This window comes from Semicossyphus pulcher, unplaced genomic scaffold, assembly GCF_022749685.1.
Source record: "Semicossyphus pulcher isolate SPU_LCO1_2020_fin unplaced genomic scaffold, fSemPul1.0.p SCAF_3, whole genome shotgun sequence".
NCBI classification, from domain to species: Eukaryota; Metazoa; Chordata; class Actinopteri; order Labriformes; family Labridae; genus Semicossyphus; species Semicossyphus pulcher.
The window spans coordinates 14,373,298-14,391,527 of NW_027211704.1; the positions used below are offsets into that span (position 1 = coordinate 14,373,298).

An 18,230-nucleotide genomic window follows, 5' to 3' on the forward strand; every position below is an offset into this window, starting at 1 on the left:
TGGCTGCTTTTCCCCTCCAGGACAGTTACTGGTCCGTTATTCTGATAATTCAGTTTCAGGCTGGAACAAGTAAACACACTGTAACTCTGTTAAACATCAAGACACCCAGTATTGCTTTTATTAAATTTCATTAGACGTTTCTCAGAATTTACAATTTGATTTGGTGGAAATTTCAGTGAAAACTGATTTTAACTGGTAAACTTGCATTAATTAGTTCCAAGAACTTAGAGACTTTTAGAACACAAACAACAGGTCAGCTAAACAAGTAAAAAGGTCAAATCAATCTACAGAAAAGACCACAATAAATAAAATACTGTAATTATAGGGGTAATTAGCTCTTTCTCCTGTGTTACAGGCGAGCAATATTGTTCAGAGGGAGAGCTGGTCAGCAGCTGTCTGTTGATTTTACTCTGGTTTTTACATGAAATCAGAGACACCTGACCACAGCAGGAAACGAACGGTTCTTTAAAGTTTAACAGGACACGTCCAGTCAGTAAAAACATGACGTCTATCTTAGAAAGCATGTAGAACAAACAGAAAAGTAACAGACCCGTATCTATTTTGGGAGTATTGGTGTATAAGCATTGGCGTTAATACAAGTTAAAGAGCAGCTCCAGTCATGATTTAAGACATATAAAATGCTCTGCTTGAAATAACAAATTGTGTCTGATATGTTTTTTCGTGTTTAATTACCTTGTAAAATCCTCCCAAAGCATCTCCTCCTTCTCCCTCATTAAAAATTCCTGAATCTGCATAGGCCCCGCCCACTATGCAAATGTCAGACGCCCCCTACGTCACAAAAACAAAACACGTCTCTGCCATCGTTTAGTAGCGCTTGTTGAAACTTGCAAAAATTACAATGACGGTTAGAGCCGACTCGCGCATCGCCGAAGTGGTTTCCATAGGTTGCACATAAGATGCATAGCATCACCCCGTCCATTAACAGGACTGGCTCCTTAGGTTTGTGACGTCTCAAACCTGCCAATCTGAAAACGTGTTGTTCAGCCTGTCCTTGGTACACTGCAGTTTAAAAGCAGACAGGCCCAGCCATGGAGATGACTGCTTATGTTGTCTCTGATATGTCTTGTATCACATGAAGAACACCACATGGAGATGTTTACAGGGTTAAACACTTCACTGGAGGGGGTCTTTAATATTACCTGCACACATTTTACAAAAGTGAAAACATGAATATGAGAAACTTCAAGTGTCTTTGCTGACGGAGAGAAGCTTTTATATTAAACAAAAGTATGACACTATCTCTTAAGAAACCAGGGTCTAAGAGTGATGCAGCGTAGACCTAATCAACCACCGGTGACAACAAATTATTCTATTCGACCTGTGGCGGCTTTGTTACTGCTGGTTTCATTTTGCTGACTGGCAGTCGTTCTATCCTCTTCTTGGTGTTGTGATTCTGGGTCCTTGTTCTGTGAGCTGGAATGTTTTTTATTTGTTTTAGATAAGTGGTATTGTTTGATGGCCTGCTTAACATGAGTAGCATTCCAGTGGTGACGAGTCAGGGCGTCCTGCAGGGTGAAGGGTCCGTCTCTGGTCCGTCTAACTCCTTTACACACTGCTGTGCTGCGCAGCTCCAGTCCGATCTCATGCACAACTTTACGCAAATATTTCTGGGTTTCATTTAGACACTGCACTTCTGTAAGAACAGAGAAGAAATATATCAAACATGATCAGTAAGCATCCTGCACATTTGTATTTTTAAAGCAGTGAAATAAGGTTTATTATACGTTCAATTTACCTAAAGTAAAGTTGGGCGGCTGAAAGTGAATGCAGCGTATTCCTGTCAACACAGGCAGCGATTTCCCGTCCGGACCCAGTAAACCTTGCACAGCCATCTCGTATGCTTCCTGCGAGCGCATGTCCACATTGGAATACCTGCTCAGGAGAAGACAAAAGGTCAGCAAGGTGCACTAATAATCATGAAGCACTTTAGTGTTTTCTCTGCTGAGAGAACTTTGTGGTCATATGCAAAGTTAAGCACAGAGAAAAACAGTCATATAAGGTTTATAGAAATGTGATGAATATGAAATGTAGTGTGCGTACGTTAACAAGGCCTTTTGATTGGCTCCCTGCAGTATGGCCAAGACTCTGTCCAGCTTGTCCTGTGTGATGTGACCTGTTGAACAAATCAGTAGTATTATCTGATACAGTCAAAGACACACAGTGTGGTTGAGCACTGTTTGTTAGAAAAACTAGTACCCTTGTTAGAGATATAATACTACTTATATTAAGATCTAAAACTGCACGTAATTGTGAATAAAACTGATGAAACTGAGCTTAGATAGGAAAATGTAAACTTTCTTACCATAGGTAGACCTTTCGACAACACGTCCTGTGTGAGAGAAATCATCGGTTGCAGTCCCAAATTCCCCCTGCAGTGTATAATCCTGGAACATACCAAGGAGTAATAAACCTGAGTACAGTGAGTCTTCATTGCATCTTTTTTCATCTAAAGTAAAACAGGCAGGAATAATACGTTACCCGTGTGACTCGTGTTCCGTAGAAATCATTCAGGGCTCTGTTTCCATTCCCAACAGCAAGAACTAAAGTTAAAAATGAGTGAAAAAAACATTTTAATATAACAGGGTCTGAAACCAATGGGTGTTCTAATGTGATCTGAAAAACATACCTAGAACACCAGAAGAGAAGGCATCCAGACGGTGTCCTACTCCAACTCTAATGTGCTGGAATTCAGGTCCAGTCACTAAAAATATACAGAAAAATACAAATTTTACTCACTCATGTACAGTCCCCAAATGCACAGATATAACACATGCAATTTAATATCTTTGAGTCATTTCAGCCGACACCAGCCTGCACTTTTGACATCACTAATTAGCTGCAGAACCCGACTTCATTTATTATCTATTTTGACATCATCAGGAAGGGAAAATGTTGAGTGAAAATTCAAATAATAAGCAAGATTGTCACTTTAATGATAATTCCAAAAATTGCCCTACACAATAATCCATGGATCTTAAAGAAAACAGAGAAAACACTAAACTAACATTTAATTTTCACCACAGAAGCTGAGAGAACATTTTCTTGCAAACTATTTCAGAGTTGGGAGTGGACTGTGTTAATATTTGTCTAGCTCCCAAACCATGAGCATGATGACCTCACTGTGAATACTTCTCATTCATCTATACATTTTATATGCATTTACTGATTTATTACATCAAATCTACGTGTATACTGACATAAACAAGCAGCAAAATATCATTTTAACAGTCATTTTGTTAACTAACATGAGACAATATTGACAATGACTATATAAGCGACTAATGGGATAAGTTCACCACCATATAAATGTAGCCAGTGATTTTTGGAAACACTGCAGAAACATAAAGCCAATTTTTTTAGTCCGTCTTAAAAGCAAGAAGCATCACAGGAAGCTTTGAGGATACTAAAGAAATCTTTTCCTCTAGAACACCATGTTTAGACTCGTGTTGTGATGTGTACCAACAAAGAGCAGGTGACCCAGTAAATTAAGTTATGCACTGTAGTGTAGTGGACGTATACCTAGAGGATGCTGGGACAGTACTGGCACAGAGGCTGCAGACAGTGTGAGTCCCTTGGGTGCTTGAGTCTCATCGCCTGCTGAGATCGAGAAACGGACCTCCTGAGGAAGAGGCTGGGACGGTGTAGCGTCTAAACCTGTAAGGTGACACATACAGGGGTCAAAAGGATACTGTGACTTGCTTAGAATCCAAGGTTAAGGATTATACTTAGTTTCTGGCCGACAACAGAAGTTCAAGGAAGTTTGATGGAGCATAAGATACATTTTTTTAAGGATAAGGTAATCTCACTTACCTTTGAGAAGATTTGTCTCGATGCTATCCCGTACAAGTTTCCAGTGGACACCAGAGGGTTTGTAAACACAAAACAGACCCTCTAACCTCCGAAACATCCGAATAGCTGGAGATGCCATTTTGTTAGTAACGTCGGGTCATCTGGGTTTCCTGAAATGTTTCATTAGGTTACATATCTCGAGACATTTTCAAGGGTAACAGTGGTTTGTTTTGCTTTAGCACTACTCGATTCAGCATGTGAATCCCTGCGCATGCGGACTTGTCTACAAATTTAGGTTTTAGCATCTACTTTCTGAACACACTGCCGCCTGGGTATCCGGATGTATAACTAACCGTATGTAAGGAGACCGATATTGGTTGTGTTTGGCCAACAGCAGAATAAAAAAATGCGGGATTATGTGTGGGGAAAAAACCGGTAAAACAGAGGATAGTTAGTAAATTTTGAGGAGGGTTTGTAATACGATTTTTAGAGAGGGATAAATGTCGGAGGAGCTCAGACTCCAGTAGATGGCAGCAGCTGCCGTCAATTCCCCCCAGCGAAGAAGTAGTCTGTCGTTAGCTAACTATACTTCCTTGTTTACAACCTTTGGTCATTCTGAAGACTTGACTTTGGTAATGTTTACAACTTTTATAATTAAGTAACGGACTTAAAGTATCTTTAATGGGGAAGCTTTCTAGCGTAGTGGCATGTGCAATAAGGTCGACAAGTTAGCTTTGAGTACAAAACAAACGTGTGTTAGATTAGCTAGCTAATAATAAGTAACTTGTGAGGACATTTTACATAGCCAGGAGACGTCGTCAACGGCAACGATATTTGGCTGTCACCAAGACGACAGTGCGCGTTGACGTAGTTGCTGTCTCCAAAAAGCTTTCACGTGTGTGCAGGAATGAGCGTTAGATTTAACATTAATCTTCTGTGATAATCTGTAACGTCAGCATGACAGTGGGTTGTCAGGTGCATGCCACTGACACAACAGCAAGACTTCTCAATGTAAACCAAAGTACCATTTTATCTGGATTTCATTCCATTTAGCTGTTTCAGTTTGACGGTCGCGGTTTGATATCTGATTAAACTTCCAACCAACGGTACAGCCACAGTTAACTATCTTATTATGTGTCACCTTCTAAGGTGAGCAATGTACACATTTATGATTCATTCATTGGTAGATAGTCTGATTTAATTATAAGCATAGCATTGTGCCTCTAAACAACTGTCTTGTTATCAGGCAGAACAATTAACATCTGTGCGAGTTTGTGCAATGTTTGGATTGATCCTATAGTCTGCTGAAAAAAATCTTAACTTGTAGTACTTTGGCAAACTACGAAGTATCAGGTACAGAAGTGGCAGAGGTGGCTAAATTCCATTTCGCTTCTTTAGCTCCAGGACCTGGCACCATCTATGCTAGCTCACTTTCAACCTGTCAGGTCACACCTGAATGTATCAGAGCCATTGTTAAAGATATTTACTAATAAAAGGACAGGTGTGACTTTCTAATTATGACAGGTAGAAGCTCGGCTATGAAAATGATCTATTGTACACTACTTTTTATTTTGCATTACACTGGGATAATTTGACACTCACTACATAGGGTTTGGTAGAATCTGCAACATTTAATGGTGATCCAAGACACAGGCTTTTGGGTTTATCTGAATACTTCCTACAGGAACAACCAAACACCTTCTCTCCAGTTTTGCTCAAACATTAATCTGTCGTATCTCTGTGGCGTTTCCTCTGCAGGTGTGATGCGAGCTCCTCTGCGCTGGGTGCTGTGGGATGTGAAAGACACCCTGCTGAAGGTGCGTGCCTCTGTGGGAGAGCAGTACTGCAAAGAGGCTAAGCGAATGGGCCTAAATCTCAGTCCTGTGGAGGTTGAAGCTGCTTTCCGACAGGCATATCGACATCAGTCCAGCAGATACCCAAACTACGGCATCGCTCAGGGCCTGGATGGTCAGTCTTGGTGGATGGCGGTGGTGCGGGAAACATTCTCACTGTGCAGGGTACAGGACCAAGCCTTGTTGAATACAGCGGCCCACAACCTTTATCATAACTTCTGCAATGCAGAGAACTGGGAGGTAATGAAGACTGACGCATACACATAAATTAAAAAGTTAATTTCAAATGTATTAAACCTGCTTTTCTGATGTTATGTGCTACATAGATCATCAGAAACACAGTGTTTAGGAAAGTATAGAAAATATCAGGTATCAAGTGTGTTAAAGTTTTTTTTTTTTTTTGCACATTATTACTAATATCTCCTTTTTATATTACGGTTTGTGGAAGCGGTAAAGGTCAACTTGAAATTGTATGATGTCCTTTTGTCTCAGGTATTTCCAGACTCAGAGAAGGCCCTTCAGAGTTGCTCCTCTCTGGGGCTGAAGCTGGGTGTGGTATCAAACTTTGATAGCCGCCTAGAGGAGATTTTACGTGTTTGTGGCCTGCTGTCTCACTTCAGCTTTCTGATTACATCAGAGGAAGCCGGTGTAGCAAAGCCAAGCCCAGCCATCTTTGACCAGGCACTGCAGAAATGCGGTGTACCAGCTGCTTGTGTAGCCCACATCGGGGACCACTATGTGAACGACTACCTCGCATCTCGCTCTGTGGACATTCACGGTTTCCTATTGGACAGACGCAACAAGCATGACAGACCTGACGTTCCTCAAGAGCATCGGCTCCGCTCGCTGGAGGAGCTGCCATCACGGCTTCAGCAGCATATGGACTAAAGCCAAGCCGCCAGGGGCTCAGGTGCAAAGCTACTCAGACAAACTTTCAAGGAACAAAGTTCAGGTAATGTTGAACTGCGTGAGCTCAGCCACTTAAGAGCTCTTTACTTGTTTAAAAAAAATCCAGAGTATCATGAGTTGTACTATAAAATCTACAGTGTGTATTTATCTTGCAGTTTTACTGTGAATTTGTTGGGATCAATAAATATTTATGAATAGTACAAAGTCTGTCTGAGAAAACCGCACTTTTTTCATCTGATGACGAAACTTTGAAGACCAAAACACACAAATTCAATGATGTACCAATCTGCAAACGAAACCATGATATAAGTGTTAACAAATGACCAGAGTTAGAAATTATTTCAAAATACGGTTGCATCTCACTGAATTATCAACATTTCTGCTGTGCATTTATTATGAACTTCAAGTTTTAAAATATTTTGCATGCCTAGCATATAAGTGAAAGCAGAAAAGACTATCATAATATACATGTGTACAAATATGAAACATTGTAACTGAAATAACATCCTGGTTGTTTTAAAAAAGTTTGTTCAAAAGGAAGAAAATTATGTACTCAAAATCAAATTTAAAATTTGCATCCAGACAACAAATCTCACCAAGATCTGTGCCACAATTCAGTGGGTGCTTCCCTGGCCCATGTTCCAACTTTCTACCAAGTTTAATTTGTGCCAGTAGTTTCTCAGTCTTCCTGCTCACCATCAACTGGCACCTTCTTGGGATGGGTTATCATCAGTGCTGAAACTGAAAAAAGTGGATCAGGATCATACAAAGAAAATCACACTCCGAGTATGAACCCCTGCGAGGTGTTTGAGGGCATGTAGGCAGGGAACAGCAACCTCCTCCCTCTCCCCTCCCAAATAAAGAAGAAATGATCAATTATCCTTCCAGGCTCCCTTAAAGTCAAGATGGGGGAAAGATTTAAACATCTTGTATTGTGCCTTTCTGTAAAATAATCAATGCAAGCATGAGAGGTTGTGAGCACACGTATTAACATGCACAAAACTATTATGGTTATAGGTCCAATAGTATGTGAGATTAGCTGCAGACTTAAAGGTATGCACACACGCACATCAGCAAATACCTGATCCCAGCTTGTCTCAGCCAAACATAATGACAACACTGCAACGGGGAAAAAATGAATGTCTTACTTAAAACACTGAATCTGCGTGAGGTTTAACTTTAACAGCCATCAAAAATTGAAATATCACAACATGTATGATTTGGGCGAACAGACCCTTTATCCCTGAGCTTTCATCTCTCTTAATAATTTGTTTCAGAGCTCAGCGGTGAGGAGAACAAGGCGGGTTGCTTAACCCTAATACCTTTGTAAATACCCTTATTTCAAACCATCTGGTCAGAGGCAGATACTGGGGATCAAAAGCAGCAGAAGAGGAAGCAGAGGGAGGAAAAAAAAGCAGAATGGCATTACGATTCAAAGCAGGGCTTCAGCCTCTTATGGGGAATAAGTGCTGACGTTTGTCCAAATCAGATTTAAAAGAGTTTAAGAGAATTTTATGACGTTGAGGATAATACAGATTTCTACTTCGTGCCACGAAATGTGAGTTTTTTGTAAGCCTTTATTTTACGTGTTCATTTCCTCTTGTGATTTCTTTTTTCCTGCCGTTACTCCTTTGTATGTTAAAGGGCTATTGTGTGTCTTTAGGGAAGCACCCACAAGAGCTGCTTAATTCAAAGCTGGTTTAGTAGCTCAGCCAGACGGATCTAAAGGACTCCACAGAAATCCAATTGCAGACATAATGGGATTGCACAACAAAACGAAGCTCCTCGTACGGAGAGAGCGAAAGGGAAGACCCGAGGAGATGCGGATGTAAAGGCGGAAGATGCCAACACAATAACGTATAATGGAAACATATTGGATATTTAAAGAAAAACAGGATGCATGTGGCACCATTTTGAAGAAACTCTTTAACATGAGAGGGTATACATTCTGTTAACTCACACAGACAAATTAATGCGAAGCATAATGGCCATACAGAAGAGGGCTGAAACATTTCCCTCAGCTATAAAAGCACTCAGGAGTTCAGCTCTTTGTTCATTTGTGCCCGGGGTCCACGGTTTCACGTTGGCATTTCCCTCGTCTTCAAATATTCAGTGGAAGAGAAAATAGAAGGAAATCGTCGTATTTGAAGAGAGAGAAAAAATGAAAGGGGACGAGGAAGTGAAAAGAAGGTCACGCGATGTATGGAATAGCAGACTCCAGAGATGGAGCAGCAATTACTACGTACATAAGTAATAATATATGCAAACACACTCACACTTGCATTTTTAATTAATTGGAAAACAGATGCAGATAACAAAGGCTTTCCAACTGTGACAACATAAATCTGACAAACACATGAGAAGATCACCCTTTACAGGTGATTTCATATTGACATTATGTATATACACGTTTAACATCCCTGTGTGGTTTTTCATATTTACACAACAATGCTGTAAAAACATTAACTCATACGCTGAATGTAAATATCGACGCCTACTGTAAACAAAGACAAGCGTTTCATCCCCACAGAGACTTTTGGCATTAAAATACCATCACATTCATTTTTTTCATCCTATCACATAAATAGTGTACACACTTTTTTAGTCAGTTTGTAATCCTTATTTTGAATTCCTTAACCAAGATTCTTAAAGAAAGTCACCTTCAGAGGCTTTTCTGTCTTTAAAAGTGTTTGAATTCAAAGCAGAGGCGATGCTATAACAAGTTTAAAAATAAAAAAGCTGTGATTTAAGTGCGTGCATGCAGAGGTGGATGAGTACAAACCGCGTGCCTCTTCCCTTCAGTGCTCATTCAGGCAAAGTTAGAAACAAGTGTATTTGGCATCTCTCATCATGTGGACACTGTTTCCCAGTGACTACATTGTACCATAAGTGCAGTATTTTTTAATCAATGGAGAGCAAGCTTGCAGAAAAAGTGCTACAACAACAGGACCAGGGAATAATGTGGCCTCCCAGTGTGCGTGTGTGTGCGCGAATGTGTCGTTAAAGTTATAGCTCACAAAAACCTCTGACGTATGAACACATTCAAGTACAGATCAGGAATAAAAAATAAAAACTGACAAATATCGTAGCTTCAGTAGCAGTACTGGAGTCATCGAATCAGTGGAAAACTTACCTTTACCGTGTATTGGAATAGTTTAGGTTGCAAGCTGTGTGTATAATCACAGATTTCAGGGTTTTAATCCGTCAGCGTTCAGTCCTTTTTTCACAATTCCTTCTCCTGTCAGGTGAAGTGAGTTCCTTCTTTAAAAACAGACACTAAAATGTTTTTAAAGCATCAGTTTCCCCACCATAACTTCTTTAAAATGTGCTTCTTATGAAAGACGTGCAATGTTTTTAAAAGACAAAAAGAGGAATTGGGGTTTTCTGACTTGATTAAATGAATTAATGTCCTGCAGCCCAAAAGTAAACAAAGTTCAATTCAACAACCACCACAGGATGATTAATGGTCTTGTTGATCACTCCTCATGTCCTCTAGTCCGGCCATAAACAAGAATCAGGACACAGGCAGCTCATCCCATGTAGGATTTGGCACCAGCTTCATCCTTCACATACTGTTTTCATTTCAGCGTGTATTTCCCCAGAATCAGACAGAGAAGTGAGCACGTTTGTAAGCTTCTGCACGTCCCACATCGAGCAGGCCTGTTGTAGCCGCACTTACGATAATATGTGTTCTTCGCACGCGGCCAGGTCGGCTCGATCAGAACATGTTGATGACACGATGGATGACATCCTGACGGTCAGTGGGCTGGACACATGAGGAAACTAAACACGGCGTGCCGCAAACAGCTTATGTTCCAGCGGGACGTCTTCTCAAACCACTGAAAGGGAAAGAAAAAATAGGTACTACTTTTCCTCCACCAGAATCACATCTTAAAAGGATACATCCGACTATACTATTAATTACTGTTAAAAAAACTATTAAAAAGACCAAATCCCAAAAGTGATGAGCTGATTCTCAACACAGAAACCAGAAGTTGCTAAAACTACTCTACACGCTAAACTAGCTGTCCTCCTGCCAGAAATACACACTAGCGAGCCAAATGTGGATTAATCCGCAGCTGAAAATAGTCCACAACTCGTCAGGTATTTTCACTGTTTGAGTTACCTATACAGCGTGCAGTCCACTTAGTTTTTTCTATCCTTTTTGATAACTAAGTTTTAATGTGTGACCTGAGCACAGAAGTTGTATGTTTTAAGAAACAGACTAACATATTGTTGGTTTTGCCTTTTTCAAAGCACGCGTTAACAACAGGAAAAGTTTTAAACAATGCCAGCCTGATAACATGATTTTCATCCTCAGCCACTGACCTTAAAACCATATAAAATTAGGACACAGATCTCATCTCTCTGTATCACAAGGTTGACTTAGATCTCCATCATTCTTTACTGCTTTTAACTGTTATGTGCTTTCAAGTTGAGATATCTGCATCCATTAAAGCTGCTCAGTGAAAAGAGACTGTGAAGAGAAGTAACGGTACCGCTCTCAGAAGGATAGCAGGATGCTCCGTGCTTCTCTGTGACGTAGTGATGTGCGTGGTTCCGCCTGCGACAGTCCTGCCTCCACCAGCAGCTGAAGCAGAAAAGAAGGAAGGAAGTAAAGACCTGGACATCAACTTCATTCTTTAGATGCAAACACTCATCCTAAATCCTAAAACCAATCTGTTTTTCAGCTTTGATTCCAGTGTAAAAAATATTCTTATGACTTACTGCAAAAGTGTACACAGCACCATGATGAGCACACATCCGATCACACACAACACCAGCACTGTGGCCACTGTCTGCTGTCTGTGGTTAGTTGCTACTACAGCCAGCAGGTCTGCATGCTCACACCTCATCCCCACAAAGCCCGGATGGCACCTGCAACAGGAATGGAAAAACACATCAGAGAATTATAAGTCAATATGACAGCAAGTTACATTTATTAGTCGCTCTTATTACAAAGTTATGGGCTGATGCTAAATCTTAACATTTCTCATTGTCTGATATATCTTGTGTATATAATATTATAATATTACTGCAATTTAAGGGTACATTCCTGGTGTTGAAAAAAGTAATAATACAAGGTACACAGATAAACTCGAAACAATTTCCCCAGGGTCACCGCAAGTTCACTTGGGCCGTTAACATGAAGATACATATTTGTATACTTTTTTATGTATATTTATTATATGAATCTGTCACTATTTACAGTAATCCCATTCTATTGAAGGCCAAAGATACTAAAATAATCGAAGGTAGTTTAAACCTATTAGAAAAGCAGATTTGATGGAACGCAGTGTATGTTTTTACTTTATAGAGGAAGAGTCTAGAAAATAAAACATGAAAGGTTGTTTTCATGGTTAATTTGCTCCCATTTATCTGCAGCTTTTTCAGAAACACAAACCTTTTTGGCCTTAATGCACTCCGTACTCGACCTTTTACGTTTAGATCTTGAGATATCAAAAATGTCCTTTTTGAGGGATGGCAGCATTTGGTTCTTGATTTATCTCAATGCTTACCAAACACCAGTCAAATATGAAGCGCTCTTAGAAGACAACATACTCTCACAACCAAAGCAATTTGAAATGCTAATGTATCAGTGGATGAAACATATTCTCTAGTGAACAACAGCAAACTCAAAAGTGTTTTATGTTTAAGACTCCCAACAACTTACACACATGCCGGCGTCTCCTCTAAAATCAGGAAGCGACACGTGCCGTGGAAGCAGAAATGTCGGTGGGAGTCCGGACAGTCATCAAAGTGCGAGCGAACAGCTGCTGCCACAAACTCTGTGAGATGAAGAGACAAGATGTTGTTAACATTTTTATAGAAGTATACGTATTGAATGTTTTATTTAGGTTTTCCCTTTTTGTCAGACCATGAATGCAGATTATTTCAAACCAAAACCAATGCAAATTCTACAACTTGGTGGGCAGATCGCAGATTACGGTATAATGTATCATCTGCTAATACTTAGGTGGGTTACTTGAAACGATGGTGCTGAAACACCCAATGTAAGAGGTCCTTCGATTAATGAATTCTACCATCAATTACAATATTAAATATAATCCAAGAGCACTCAGTCTGAGTACAGAACATGACACAGGTGAATATCATAAATCTATTAATAGACTAAGCCTGCGGAGACCTGAAACAACAGCATGTTCTAAATCCTAAAGCTGACACCCACGCCACCATCGGCAGACTGAAGCCTTTTGTTACCAGTTGCGTGTGGATTTGTGCTGGCTTACATCTCTCACTGTACCTGGGAGGGACAATAAGAGTCAAGAGGAGTCCCAGCAAGAGGCTGGGAACAAAAACCTCTGTCCCTCAACCCACAATACAGGTCTCAAGAGAGTTCGCAGTTCTTTAGCAGAAATCAAACCTTTTATTCACGCTGCTATCAAGGTTTCCACTCCGAACAAAGATATCTCACTACATGATCACCAAGGAAAACAGGGCATATTTTGCAGGTCAGCTGTACAGTCAGAGAAATTCCTACATAACTGACCCAAACAAAAGTCAGTGTTCGCGGAGCAGCAGAAACAGATGCACAGTGTGACATTCAGGGTGGGAAGGAGGATGAACATGCAGACAGATATCTGCATTACAGCCTTCGTCACACACTCCATTCCATCGGTAAATGGGCTTTTGGATTGCAGCCTACATGTATTGTCTCCGTCTTTCAGACTCTGTGAAAGCCCTCTGTTGTCCCTGAGGCATCTGCCTACCAACCCCGCTCTCTTCCCATGTGATTTTGGCAGCCAGACAGGAGGAACACTGAGATGGAAACCAGCCTTTAGGGCACGTTAAGGTGCTTTTCACATAATAACAACAACACAATACTAATTGTAGGTGCGGCTTTTGTGTAATGGCTGAATGTGCTGCTCATATATGCTGCTCATAACCTTTAATTTATTACAATGGCTGCCCTCGCTCATGCTAAGAGGATCAATTATCAGTGAGCGCCACACTGTCCGCATGCAGTGCAGCTCAATGGGAAGATTTGCAGAGTGCAGAAAGAATGCGGCACTCAAGAGTGGATCAAGAGCTGCAAGAGGACAGTTTAGCACACTTTATCTGAGATACAGGGGAAGTGGCTGGACAATGAGCTTTCACTTGCATCTAGACACGATACAATTATACGTAGACCTACTTTTTACTGGAGGGATGTTGGTTGTAGTTGTTGTGATAGCCGTGCTGGGTGTTGCAGAGCTGCTTGTTGAGGTGTTGGGAGCAGCAGTGGACGTTGTGTTGATTGAAATGCTGGGTTCAACAATTGTTGGCTCTGCTCCGAGTGTAAAGAGGGAACCTGCAGAGAGAAAAATAACCAGCTGTTAAAATACGATGCAGGCCTGCTGTGAAAACATACGGAAACAACAACAAACCCTGCAGGAGTAAAATATCAGATAAGGAATGCCTGCTGTGGAAGCAACGCTGCAGCAAGAGTGGGTCAAGGTCTTCAGAACATTTTGCATTTAAAATCATAATCACGTGCATCTTTGAGGATTTGAACCTACTTATAATAGGAGGGATGTTAGTTGTAGTCGTTGCAAACGTTGTGGTGCTTCTGCTGCTGGTGGTTTCAGAGCTGCTCGTCGAGGCGTTCGGAGCAGCAGTGGAGTTTGTGTCGACGGGAATGCTGGCTTCAATGATTGTTGAGTTGCTCGGCCCTGCTCCAAACGTAAAGAGGGAACCTGCAGAGAGGAAAACCAGCTGTTAATGCGTTAAACAGACTCAATGTGAAAAAATACAGAAAAGGCATCAAATCCCTGCTGGAACATACAAACAGTTCACCTGAACACACCATAGAGTAGCAAACATACTAAATGTACCAATGGGAAACAATACATGAGTGTAGCATGACCCCAAAGGAAAACCAGGTGTCACATATCCTATATGACAATAGTTAGACCCAGTTATGTGCAGCTACGATCATGTGACCACGTCTTCAATGTGATATCGATGCTTCATTGAGTAGCTGGTACCCAACAATAGTAACAGGGTCAAGCATGCACTAAAAGGATGAGACCAAAGCACTATAAATACAGCAAGTCCTGTCGGAGGAGACACGCAACCACAACCAGAGACTGAAAACAGCACAGAGAGGCTGTGTTCAAGAAATATGCAGAAACTCAGAGATCCTGAGAAATATGGTCTTTTTTTTCTTTTTTCTCCACCATAAAAATGTGAACCACACAGAAATCCATCCAAATAACACACCCACTTTAGTTTACTGGCATCAAAGAGGATAAACAAGACACCACTGAGCAGATTAAGGTCAACAGAACTTATAAAATCAGTAAAGATTGCCATAGACCAAACATTTAACATTTCAAGTGGAGTATTGTATTGTATTGATTCTCAGTGCAAGTCATTAATGATCCAGTGGATTTATAAGGATCATAGAATAATACTGAACCCTATCTCATCTCTCCTACTCATCTGTTAACTTTAACCTCTACATATATGTAAATATTCAACATTAAATTAACTCAAGATTAAGATATTGGCACCAAAAAACGCTGGTTTTCAGGCTTAATTATACTCACCGCTTATGAGAAAAATTGTATCCCAGAAAATCCGAGTCATCGTGACGACTTGACGAGTAAACTGAAGTAAGTTCACTTCAATTCGGGCGTGTGTTCAGGAACCACATTAGTCATCAGTGTTGGAGGCTGCAGGGCGAGCAGCAGCGGAGACCATCAGCAGAACAGAAAACCCGGCACATTTAATCCCGGGATAAAACCACAGCAGACCTGATGTCGACCCGTGTCACTTAAACGCATCTGATCTTCTGTCGCTTCAGATGCAGTAGGAGAAAAAGTAATTTAGGTCAAGTTTTATTCGGTTTTGTTTTAAGTCAAAAGCAGCAGTGTCTTGCAAGATGTCCGAGCGTGTAACTTCACTGTGTTCAATTGAGGAAACTCGTGTAATCCTGTCAGAGGCTGACCAATTAGAGACAGGGAGGGGGGAGGAGCAGGGGGGCATCATCTCATTACATATCAATCGTATGTTTCATTTATCAGGTGCCTTTTAGCTTATATTTGATACTTCACTTATTGATATTTAAGGATAATTTGAAGGGATTTTATCTGAAAAAGTGTGTATCCTGCTCACTGACTTATTTTATTGATATTTATTAGCCATACATTTTTTTTTTTAGCTCATTGTTTGATAAATGGCAGAGTATTCACCACGTTAACTCAGCAGCTATTTTCCTCTTAAGTCACGCTCAGAGTTGGTGTCAAATGCAGTTGTAATGTCTTCCTGCTAGGTTAGATGTTCCTAAGTCGTATTTTGGTCATTAAATAAAAAGACAATGGATAGTGCAAAAACATAAAGACTTCTGGCCATATTTTACCCATGATATTTGATAACTCATAAGTTTGACAATAGTTAGAGTTAGCATTCAGCTGCTTTCTAGCTACATTGCTTTTTAATAGTGTTACAGTATAGGAGAGGAAAACTGTTCATTCCAAACTAAGGGTGCTGCTAGCTAACTAATGGCAATGTTATCTAGCTAACGGTAGGGTTAGCTACTTTTAATGGTAATGTTAGCAAGCTTACGGTAATTTTAGCTAGGAATTGGTTGAATGCTTACAATAGCTTTTGAGACGTCACTGGTACCAGATATGATACCAATTATGTTTGTAATGAAACATAAATTAAAGGTTCATACTATTTATAAATCAAAGGTTATGAGCAGCACCTTCTGCTTTAATAAATAGAGTTGGATAAGCAATAGTCACCGATACTTGTCAATAAATAATCAAAATGTCTCCTTTTCTTTCTTTATCTGTGGCCTTTTCACCAGGACTGCAACTAACTGTAACTATTTCATTAAACCAATTGAGTAAAAGTTAGCAGTAGAGATATGAAAGTGGTTGAAATGCGACTAATTGCTGACTGATCCCTTCATTGATGAGGTAGCTTTTGTTTTTAACTTGTTGTAACTCATTCTCTTCTCTTTGAATAGGCTAAATTCCTCTTGTTACAATAACAATTTTTTTATACAGTTTGGAGACTTGTTTTGTCACACACTGCAGAAATGATTGGAGACTTAATATAGTATCTTTCCATGTCTGATGCTGATAAGCACAACGTGTGCAGCAAATGAACAGGCAACATTTCCAACCAGCTCCATCTGCTGGACACAAACAAATTTGTTGTGGACCCACAATTCTTTGAGACCTATTAATTAGATAAGAAAAGATACTATAGTTTATATAATTAGTAGAATTAATAGAATGCAACAAATACATCTTTTTTTTAATTATTATTTATTATATTATGTATTATATATATATTATATTCATTTATTATTTAATGGTTAGAGAGGGTAACAAAATATCACCCAGCACAATATTCCAGTTTCTAAGTCGACTTTTACTGCTTGCAAGCAAGAGCCATTCTGTAATGGAAGAGTTGGCTGTATGGCTGAACAGTTTCTTCCCCTTCTTATAGCACTTTGAGACAGTGGGCTTTAGGTTTTTGACCAAACAACAGTATGCACATTATCACACTCAAGATGTAATTTGAGCACTAGTGATCTCCCAATTCTCCCTGATCTCCCCCTATGAACTTCACAAATCACTGTCTGCCATGAAGACCTCCACCTGCGACCTGGACCCCATCCCCACCACCTCGCCTGCCTTCCTGCTCTCCTCCCCCTAGTCCTCTCTGTGAACAACTCCTCCCCATCCAATGGCTCTTCCCTGCCCTTAAATTCGCCTCTGTCACACCCCTCCTCAAAAAGCCTAGCTGTGACCCCGACATCCCTAACAATTACCGCCCAATCTCCAATCTCCCCTTTCTGTCCAAAATACTTGAACGCACCATCGCCTCCCAACTCAAAACCCACCTGGACTCCAATCATCTCTATGAACCATTTCAATCCAGCTACAGAACCCATCACAGCACAGAGACTGCCCTTCTCAAAGTCACTAACCTGACCTTCATTGACCTGACCTTAGTCACTGACCTGACCTTAGTGCAGCCCTCGACACCATCAATCATCAATCAAGTCACTCACAAGATATCACAAGATAAAGATCGCGACTGGACTCAGAGGGTGTGTGAGAATACAGATACTCATGGAGGAGCCACTCAAGAGGGGAGTTACAGAGACACAGTGGGAGAAAATAAGTGAGTCAGGGAAAAGTAGACATGGCGATCTAAAATGAGAAAAGTAGGCAGAGAGAACCGAGCTTTTAATCAAGACTGGACAGACTCCTATGTTCCGCGGCCGTGGCGATTATTGACACAGTCTGACTCTGTCACTCTGTCTGTCACTGTTAACAGAGACTCCAGGCTGCAGTTCAGTTCTAAGACTTCACTGATAAACCTGAGTTACACAGAGCTACATCAGCTTCATCATCAAAAGACCAGTTCTCCTCTTATGTCCGCACCTGTTCTTATGTATGCTCTCTCTCTCTCCTCCATGTAGAGTACGTTTAAATATTGTTTTTTTCAGGGTAAGAGCCATTGCCTGTGGTCATGTCAACAGGTCTGAGATATGGTAGCTTATTGAAAAAGGCATACTCGTCTATTGTTGGCCAACTTACAATGCATGAGTACACATATAATAAAATATGAAGTGAATCCTCCTATTAGGGTAAAATATTGATCATTCTGCCAGGACGCAGAGAGAGCAGT

The 18,230-nt window shown here is 40.5% G+C and overlaps 3 protein-coding genes across 3 annotated transcripts; 1 reads left to right on the top strand and 2 right to left on the bottom strand.

Moving 5' to 3' along the window:
- Window positions 1–110: 110 nt before the first annotated feature.
- trub2 (TruB pseudouridine (psi) synthase family member 2) lies at window positions 111–4,044 on the bottom strand. The gene is made up of 8 exons (XM_069678465.1): window positions 3,832–4,044; window positions 3,541–3,675; window positions 2,648–2,722; window positions 2,500–2,561; window positions 2,324–2,405; window positions 2,062–2,134; window positions 1,757–1,893; window positions 111–1,654 (listed from the first exon to the last, which is right to left on the bottom strand). Exons 1-8 carry the CDS (start codon window positions 3,947–3,949, stop codon window positions 1,326–1,328), a joined length of 1,011 nt encoding a protein of 336 aa, XP_069534566.1. The 5' UTR covers window positions 3,950–4,044; the 3' UTR covers window positions 111–1,325.
- Window positions 4,045–4,393: 349 nt separating this feature from the next.
- On the top strand, window positions 4,394–6,740 carry hdhd3 (haloacid dehalogenase-like hydrolase domain containing 3). Its single transcript, XM_069678834.1, has 3 exons — window positions 4,394–4,442; window positions 5,569–5,903; window positions 6,156–6,740. The coding sequence occupies exons 2-3, from the start codon at window positions 5,574–5,576 to the stop codon at window positions 6,549–6,551; spliced, it is 726 nt and encodes a 241-aa protein (XP_069534935.1). The 5' UTR covers window positions 4,394–4,442; window positions 5,569–5,573; the 3' UTR covers window positions 6,552–6,740.
- Window positions 6,741–7,251: 511 nt separating this feature from the next.
- tgfa (transforming growth factor, alpha) lies at window positions 7,252–15,164 on the bottom strand. Its single transcript, XM_069678582.1, has 7 exons — window positions 15,125–15,164; window positions 14,093–14,269; window positions 13,729–13,884; window positions 12,247–12,361; window positions 11,301–11,450; window positions 11,072–11,163; window positions 7,252–7,313 (listed from the first exon to the last, which is right to left on the bottom strand). Exons 1-7 carry the CDS (start codon window positions 15,162–15,164, stop codon window positions 7,252–7,254), a joined length of 792 nt encoding a protein of 263 aa, XP_069534683.1.
- Between the last annotated feature and the right edge of the window lie 3,066 nt (window positions 15,165–18,230).

Excerpts from the sequence above, each read along its gene's own strand:
- tgfa (XM_069678582.1), bottom strand. The coding sequence starts at position 15,164 with ATGACTCGGATTTTCTGGGATACAATTTTTCTCATAAGCG. Across the intron at positions 12,362-13,728 it reads CAACATCCCTCCAGTAAAAA|AGTTTGTGGCAGCAGCTGTT; the intron begins GTAGGTCTACGT and ends TTCATCTCACAG. Across the intron at positions 7,314-11,071 it reads CTGCTATCCTTCTGAGAGCG|TTTCAGCACTGATGATAACC; the intron begins GTACCGTTACTT and ends CACTTTTTTCAG.
- hdhd3 (XM_069678834.1), top strand. The coding sequence starts at position 5,574 with ATGCGAGCTCCTCTGCGCTGGGTGCTGTGGGATGTGAAAGACACCCTG. Across the intron at positions 5,904-6,155 it reads GCAATGCAGAGAACTGGGAG|GTATTTCCAGACTCAGAGAA; the intron begins GTAATGAAGACT and ends CTTTTGTCTCAG.
- trub2 (XM_069678465.1), bottom strand. The coding sequence starts at position 3,949 with ATGGCATCTCCAGCTATTCGGATGTTTCGGAGGTTAGAGGGTCTGTTT. Across the intron at positions 2,723-3,540 it reads ACTGTCCCAGCATCCTCTAG|TGACTGGACCTGAATTCCAG; the intron begins GTATACGTCCAC and ends GTATATTTTTAG. Across the intron at positions 2,135-2,323 it reads TGTCGAAAGGTCTACCTATG|GTCACATCACACAGGACAAG; the intron begins GTAAGAAAGTTT and ends TTTGTTCAACAG.